The sequence below is a fragment of the Melozone crissalis genome, unplaced genomic scaffold, assembly GCF_028551555.1.
Source record: "Melozone crissalis strain CALT ecotype California unplaced genomic scaffold, PUWL_Pcris_2 ptg000057l_1, whole genome shotgun sequence".
Taxonomy (NCBI): Eukaryota; Metazoa; Chordata; class Aves; order Passeriformes; family Passerellidae; genus Melozone; species Melozone crissalis.
Window position 1 is genome coordinate 2,048,806 of NW_026535835.1, and position 8,584 is coordinate 2,057,389.

Sequence of the window (8,584 nt, forward strand, 5' to 3'; positions counted from 1 at the left end):
AGCAGATGTTCCATTTTAGGCAAAGATTAGTGGCGTGAATCACAAAATTAGTAAAACCTCCGTGGTTACCTGAGCAGGCTCATTTCCCTTTGCTGTTGGTAACAGGTGGGTTTCTCAGGCTGCATTTCCTGATCAGCAGCACTCGTGCTCTCTGCCAGGAGAGGACAAGGAGGGAGGATGGCCTGGAATGGACCAGAAGGTTCCCCAAAATGCAGGCACGTGGAGAGCACATGCCTGAAACCAACTCCATCCATCACTCCTGCCTGGTCAAGAGGGAACATCTCCAAGACAGCAAGCACAGGACTGCTCCTCAGCAATTCCTGCTGCCTTCCCAAGGGGCTTGGGGTATCCAGGATGCTTTGGGAGCCCAGCAGGGAGAACACCATGGGCAGAGTCCTGCCCTCTGGAGTAGCAGCTGCAAGCCTCCAGGCACTGAAACATCTCTACATGTCACAGACATTTTTTCATAGGAATCCTTTCTTTGGGATTTGTCCATCTTCTGGGAAGCTGAGGCCCCAGAAAGAGAATGTAAACAATAATTATCAGATGCTGTGGAATGTAGCAGGTGCACCTGTGATTGGCTCATGTTCCATGTTTACAATTAAGGGCCAATCACAGGAGCAAGCTCGGGGACAGATTCCCTGGACACAGAACTTGGTTATTCTTTCTTTCCTATGCTATTCTTAGGTTAGCAGCTTCTGCAGCTTCTCTCTCTATTCCTTTTAATATAGTCTTAATGTAGTATATATCATATATCAATAAATTCAGCCTTCTGATCATGAACCAAGATTCTCGTCCATCTCTCTCACCCTGAGGAACCCTCATCAAGTCACTGTAATATCTACATGCCCATGCTTCTTCATATAAATCCAATTCCAAGTGTCTCTCCCTGCAGACACAATAGGACACTCCTGATCCAGACTGAGGCTCACAAGCAGGACTATTATTCACATAATTACAGCACCTTGCTGGGTGTTTTGTATCCCTGGGGAGATATTTCTCATAGCTGCACAACTAAATAGGCAGTGTAAATCTAACATACCTTTGTGAATTCTAGCAGCCAGGGAAGATTGTCTCTCCATTCAGGGAGGTCTGAATTAATATGCAAAACTAAACCACCACTGTTGTCACTGTATTCTGGTCACTGCTGTTGCAGCCCATGAATCCTGCGTTGTCTCTGCACGACAAATGTGTTACTGCCTTATTACTCATTCATTGTCAATGTCAGGGAATATTTGGATCATGATGCCAAACAACCATCAAACCCCCAAATTATCTATCAGCTCCTTGTCAGATGGGTTGCAAACTAAATGTCACATTAATGTCTGAGCTTCCAGATGCTTCCAAATGTCTCTCTTAAGCTTCACCTTTTAACTCTATTATTTCTCTAAGAAGTACTTCCTTTATTCATTCCTTGATCAGTATCAAACCCAATTCTCAGGAACCTGCTAAGAATAATTTACAGGCAGCAGCTCTCAGGTGCCTTGAGCCTGTGCAGACCTCTCTCCTGCTGTGAGAAAGTTTAGCCTGAGAACTTGTAAAAGCAGGTACTGAATGCATAATTTGCATTATTCTTAATAAAGAATATGGAAACCAAATCTGTTTGGTGTTGTATTTTCTGGGATCCCCATTGTTGGAAGGAAGGAAGGAATGATGCATCTGACTACATGTTCTTAGAAGGCTAATTTATTATTTTATTATCTATATTATAATAAAGAATACTATACTAAAGCTATACTAAAGAATAGAGAAAGGATACAGACAGAAGGCTAAAAGATACTGGTGAAAACTCATTACTCTTTCTCCAGAGTCTGACACAGCTTGGCCCCTGATTGGCCAATAAGTAAAAACAATTCACATGAAACCAATGAAACAATCACCTGTTGGATAAACAATCTCCAAACACATTCCAAGGCAGCAAAACACAGGAGAAGCAAATGAGATAATATTGTTTTCATTTTTCACTGAGGCTTCTCAGTTTCCCAGGAGAAAATCCTGGACAAAGAGATTCTTCAGAAAAATGACGGTGACAGTTTGGTATATCCTAAATGTTGAAGTGGCAATTTTCATCAAGTTGCTATATACTATGTGAAGGCCATCCTACATAATACAGTTATTTTCTACTTCAGAAACATCCTGGCAGTGGGACAGACAGGGAAGCAGCATCCCAGCTGCTGTGTGATACCCATCAGTTAACACAGCAGCTACATCCCCATCGTGTTAGCCCTTATCTCCACATCATCATTTCTTATATCAAAGGATTGCAGTCACCAAGGCTCTGCTCATATAAAGAACTATTTTAGCTCAACAACACCAATAAAGTTTGGGCCCTTCTGCCTACAAACAGCTTTTCCCTCCTCTCAGTTATTTACACTTAGTTATTTATCTTAATCAGGGCATTTCTTAGCATTTAAGTTAATATATTACCTACCTGTTAAAACCTTAATATTACCAGTCTGTGGGTGTAGTGCTATTACATTCGCCTAAATGCTGATAAAACCACTTTAAGTCTGCCTTATTTACATATATAATTTCTATACTCAGTGGTTAGCTAAGTTTGTAATGTGTTTGGAGGATGATAAGTGTTAGAGCAGATAAGCATTATCTTATCCTTTTGGGAAGCAAATCCACGTATCTCCAAAGTGTTTTAAGTTAATTAAGTGCCACTTTACAAGGGTAGCAACACCGTGCTGAGGGCTGTGGTTCAGTGTCGGCCTCCATGTCCATATGCAACCCTCCCAAAGTTAATTTCCTAATTGGATAAGCAGATGAGAGCACAGCCAGAACACAGGAGGCTGCTGGCATGCACTTGGCCATACCTCAGCATGTTCACATTATTCCATGTGCACAAGCACAGATGCAGGCTGCTTTAAAAAATGAACACAGGCTTATTTCACCCCCAAGGAATGTAAAGTTCCTTTTCAACATTAACACTTGGTAAATGCAGCAGTTTAATCTGTGCATTTCTTTAGCACAGGGGGAAAAGCCCTCTCTGTTTGCCCCTTTTCTGGCCAGCTTCAGCACTCCTTCATCACTGCTCTCTCTTTTACAACAATTTGCAAATAGCTTTAAGTCTCCCTGATCTTATACATCAAGTTGGACAGGGCTTGGAGCACTCTGGGATGGTGGAAGGTGTCCCTGCCCATGGCAGAGGACTGGAACTGGATGGTCTTTAGGGTGCCTTCCAACCCAAACCATTCTGTGATTCTATGACCTGCTGAGAGACCACAAAAAATTTAACAGATGAGCTCTGGATGAGTCAGCCATGCCCTTCTGTTCTCTGTCCTACCAGTATTTACCTTGAAGTTCAGACTTTTGGTACTATTTCTCCACACTGCCAGGTAGATGCCACATCATTCCATCACTCCTGTCACGTTGGCTTCCAGACAGCCAAGCACTTTCTGGAGTCAGCTGCTGCTGTGAATCCACCCCTATCCACCAGTACCCAAAGCACCAGAGAGGGAGTTTCCAGCCTTCACGCTGCTCAGAGGCTTTACTCCAAGAGCCAGACCTCTGCTGGACACAGAGGCTGGAAGGTGGCTGCCTAGGAGGTTCCTCAGGCCCCCAGTGGGCAGCAGAGGTGACCTGCTCACACCTTTTCCAGATGCTCAGACAGGGCAGGTAAAGGGGATGGCTGTACCCAGGGTTTATTGAGAGCTCTATCCCTGTGGCAATCCCTATTTTCCAATGGCAGCACCAATTTCTGGCCAATCCCACTGAGAGGGTCTCACAGAACCTTTGGACACTGGAAACAAACACAGCTTTCCTCAAGCCATGTCACTCACCCTGGGATGTTCAAAGCTTGGGCCACCTTTGCTGTCTCTGGGTCCTACAAATGCCCAATTTCTCCAATTCCTCATAGTCATCTATGGGTTCCTACATTAGCCCAGGAGGAATGGGGTGAGATAATGGGATGACTTTGCCCAGTACTTCCCAGGAAGCACCACATGGTTCCTGAAAATGCTGAATGATCCCTTCAGCTCCTCACCTGGTCACACAGAACAGAAACCCACTCTTTGTAAACACAAACTGAAAAGTTCATTTGGGCAAATCTCCATAAAGTTGGAAATAAGCTGGATCACAATTTGTACTCATGTAAATGTCAGCACATAAAAACCCAGGCTTCGATCAAAAAGACAAGTTGTAGTTAACACCCAGAGTAAAATATACACATTCCTTTCTGACCTTCATTAGCTTTCTCTGGACATCTGCTGGGCAAGAGAACTCCATCCATAAAAGAGACTGCAGAAATTAAAAATCCTCTGAGCTCCCAGATCAGTGCCTACACATACAAAGCCCTCCATTCCACAGGGCACCCTCGGACCTCTGTGTGTGGGAGCCATCAATTACATCAGCAAAGAGCAAACCCCACACAACCTGTGCAACGAGTTCAAGAGCAATAATCAGCTTTTAGAAAGAGAAAAGCAAATGTACAGATTGGGCCACCTTTGGGACAGCTCTTCTTGCCCAGAGAGGAGTGAGAGGGTGCCTGGTGTTATTTCCAGAACAGCATGGCAGGGAAGCATCATTCAGACAGAAGGATTGTATCAAATCCCTCCTTTCCCAGAGCCAAAGCAGTGATGTTTACCTTGTTTTTATGGCCAACCTTTACAGAGATAAATAAATATACACACATAAAACATGAGGGCTGCTGTACCACCGAGAGCTGTTATTTCCAATATGCTTTACACTACATGACTCACAAACCAAACTCACAGCAATGCTATGATCAGATTGGTGATTGCTCATTTTATCTGTACAGAATGGAGCTTTTGAAGACATTCAGGTTTTTAAAGATGGCTTCAACTCCCACTGAAATCCAGCCAAGTCCTATAATGCAGGAGAAATCCATAGCTGGCTGCACACAGAGTGGGTTGTAGCTTCTCACTTTGGCCAAACACTTCCCAATGCTCTGTGAGGTGCAGGCTCTAAACTTGCAGCCCTGTGTATAATATTTTTGTCTTAGGCTGAAATATTTAGCTGGGTGTGTGTTCTATCCCCATCTGTCAGAGCTGGGGCAGTTCTCTGCTGTCCTTGGGGCAGTTTTTTCTTTCTCTCTCCCACAGCCAACCCTCCCTCCAGGCGATCTCTGCTGTCCATGGCCACTGAGTGTCCCTGCAGGGCTGATCCAATCCCAGCATCCCATGGGGAGATGCCCCGCCCAGGGGAGGAGCCAAGCATTCCTCCCTGGATCCAATCTGGGCCTGGCCCAGCACAGCAGCCTTTGCCCCCTGCATTGCCAGAGGAGCAGCTTTCTGCTGCCCTGCATGGCCAGAGGGAGCCCAGGCCCATCTGCAGCAGCCCTGGAGCTGCAGAGGAAAACTCCCCCCTTGTGCAGGATCCCTGCTGCAGCAGAGCCACAGCTGGCACTGCAGGAGGGCTGAGCCCCATGGGATGGGGCTGGGACACCGCCCTGACACACAGGGTCAGGTTGTGTTCTGACTCTGGCAGTGGCTTTTTTTTGTTGTTTGTACTATTACATTTCTATTTTTAGTTTTCCTAATAAAGAACTGTTATTCCTACTCCCACATGTTTGCCTGAGGGCCCCTTAATTTCAAATTTATAATAATTCAGAGGGAGGGGGGTTACATTTTTCATTTCAAGGGAGGCTCCTGCCTTCCTTAGCAGACACCTGTGTATTCAAACCAAGACAGCTTTATTCCATGATTTTGTAGTTGCTAAACCACAGGTCAGATTTCAAGTGAAACATGACCTTTGAGAACCAAAAGAGAATTCTCATCTCTCAGTGTGTTGTTGTGCAGGGAGCTTGGCCCAGAGCTGAAGTGGGTTTGTGAGGCACCAGCACAAAACTGCCCACACAAAAATCAAGGAGAAGTGGTGAGTTCCTATTTGCACACTTCCAGCAAGCAGGAGATTTTAGGTGTTCCTCGAGTGCCCAGGATGAACACTTATCCAGGCACAGAAAATTCCTGGAGGGAAAGCCAATCCAGCTGCTCCTCACCCTCAGCCCCAGGGGCTGTCCCAGTGCCCCTGAATGTTTCCTTCCAGTGCTGCTGGGTGGGGATGGCCCCCCCATATCTTGCTGTAATCCCCAGCATTGCTGAAGCACAGCCCACAGCCACCCCTCAGAGCACTGAGCTTCTCTCCAAACCACATGTACCAAATATACACTTGACCCAAAGTTACATAAGCGCCGTGCCCGAGCTATTTTTTAGTCAGACTGATCAGCGCTGCTATAAATCACCCCAGGATGCAGAGGCCAGACAAGATGTCACATTTATGTGCTCAGCTTTCTGCCTGCCCTGAGAAAACGCTTGTGATATGCCAACATATCTATTCCCTCTCTGCCTCCCCTGGTGTGTAGGTGCATGACTGCTGCTCAGCACTGAGCAGGCTGCAGCCAGCGCTGCCCGTGCCCACAGCAGCCTGGGCACAGCACGGAGCTGTCCCTGCCCCTGCAGCTCCTCTCACCAGCCCGAGGCACCACCAGGGCAGGGCAGAGTGGGGAGCCCCAGGTTAACCCCCACAGAAGGGCAGTAAGGGATCAGCCCAGCTCACCCTGTGTCTGCAGGGATGGCAGCCTGCTGCATGATCACTTGTCCTATCCTGGTTCAATGTCCTGGAATAAGGGCTCTTATCTTGAGCTGCAGTTATTGCCCAAACACCTGCCTAAATCCTCCTGGAAACTTCTGCCCTAGCAGGATCCAGGAACAGGCAATTTCACAGTTTGATTGCAAATAACATTCAACTTCCTACCTTATTCCTCATTATCCTCACGCTTCTCCTTTGTTTATCCCTCACCAGTGCTGCTTCAACATCTCACAGAGCCAGGCACAGGCAGGACAGGTTTCTCATGAAGTGTATACAGGGGGAATGTCAGTAACACTTTCCTCCTCTGCTGAGTGCTCCAGGGATGTCCCCAAAGCCACTGCCCATGCCGAGTGCTTCGGGAAAGCCACACTGCATCCCTGCACCTGCCTCTCCTCCTGGGTGCACAGTGGCACCAGCCAGAGCTCACAGCACACACCAGCTCCTGGTTCAGCACAGCACAGAATGGGGCACGAGCTCCATATTCCAAACTCGGAGAGGGAATCACACAGACACTGCCAGAAACACCAACTCTGCTCATTCCAACACACAGAAACTTGCAGGGATTAGAGCTACAAAGATTGGAAGCAATAAGCAAGACCCTTGATTGAAATTACACCCCCAGTTGTGAATCTGTGGGGAACAACTTTAAAAAAATCAGCTTTCACAGTGAGTGTTTTAATTAGATACCTCACCTAGATTTCTTACATCTTTACAATGTGTTTCTCTATCTTGCACAGCATCTTTAAAACTCCCTTTCTACATCTCTGAACTACTGAACCTGGTGAGATTTTAATAGAAATCCCTTTTCCGTGCTATAAAGAGAAGCATTACTTGAGATTTTAATTAGCAGTTGTCAGTGCTGAGCCATAGGAAATACTGGATAGTTTGCTTAACTTCTTAGAGAAAGTGCCTTTTGCTTTCTGACCTTCTGCACTCAAATGATGCAACACACTTGAGCCATTTGAAAACTCCTTTTCCGAGCCCAGCTCTGCGGGAGTAAAAGCCATTCCCTCGATCAATAGACCCTGCGCTGCTCCAGCCCGTGCTCACCCGCCGCACACCCAGCTCGTTTGATGCAGGAATCGTGCCGCTGTCATTTACTGACCGCCGCTATCAATCTGAAAGGCAGCATTCTCTTATTACCATTTCCTTCCATCCTGCGCAAGGTGCCCCGAGCTTTAGGCACACACAAAACTTAGAAATCAGATGCTAAATCGATCCAGTCTGTTGAGACTCCGTTTGCACAACAGCAGAGGGGAGAGCAGGGGTCCGTCATGCAACTTCAGGCAAAGCGGGCACCTGCTCCTCCGAGCCTCCATTCACCATCACCGACCCTACCCCGAAGGCATTAAAGAGCAGGAGAACTGTTCCTACCATTCAGCTGCCTGTAGACGATGTCTTCTAGGAGCGAGAGCCTCTTCAGCACTGCATCCTGGATGGAGCTGATGCCGTGGGCTGTCAAGTTGGCCACTTCTGCCCTGGGATGGATGTCATGGTAGGAGTCGCCGCTCTTGGTCGTGATGGGTCTGCACTTGGCCAGGAAGAGGACGAAGCCAGCCACGGCGATCAGGTTCAACACCAGCAGGACTTTGACTCTCCTCAAAGAAGCCATCAAACTTCCCGAGGGGCCCCGCCAGCCGCCGCGCTGCCGGCAGGGCTATGGGAGCGGGCCGGCGGCCGCCCGCCGCTGCGCGCACATCGCGGGGAGCGCGTCCCGGCCGCCTGGGCTGTGTTGGCCGCACACGACCGCGGCGGCGAGCGGAGCGGGAGGGCTGGCGAGCAGCGGCACCGCTCGCCCAGGCGCGGAGAGCCCGCTCGGGACTATGACCCCGCAGAGGAGGCGCGGCCGGGGCCGCCCGCCCCGCTCCGCCCGCCGCGCTGCCGCCGCCGCCGCCGCAACTTCATGCCCCGCGCAGGGCGGCCGCGCCGGAGCTGCGGAGCGGCCGCGGGGCCGAGGAGCCCTGCGGCATCGCCGGCATCAGCGCCGGCATCAACGCCCGGCCCCCGCCCGCCTCCCGCCTCCGCCGGCCCG

General features: G+C 48.7%; 1 protein-coding gene across 1 annotated transcript in view; it reads right to left on the reverse strand.

The window, feature by feature from the left end:
* Positions 1 to 8,232, reverse strand: part of GALNT17 (polypeptide N-acetylgalactosaminyltransferase 17) — a 245,160-nt gene extending 236,928 nt beyond the window's left edge. Inside the window, exon 1 of the mRNA XM_054287051.1 lies at positions 7,927 to 8,232. Coding sequence (XP_054143026.1) covers positions 7,927 to 8,164 — 238 coding nt within the window. The 5' untranslated portion in view covers positions 8,165 to 8,232. The remainder of the gene's footprint in view (positions 1 to 7,926) is intronic.
* Between the last annotated feature and the right edge of the window lie 352 nt (positions 8,233 to 8,584).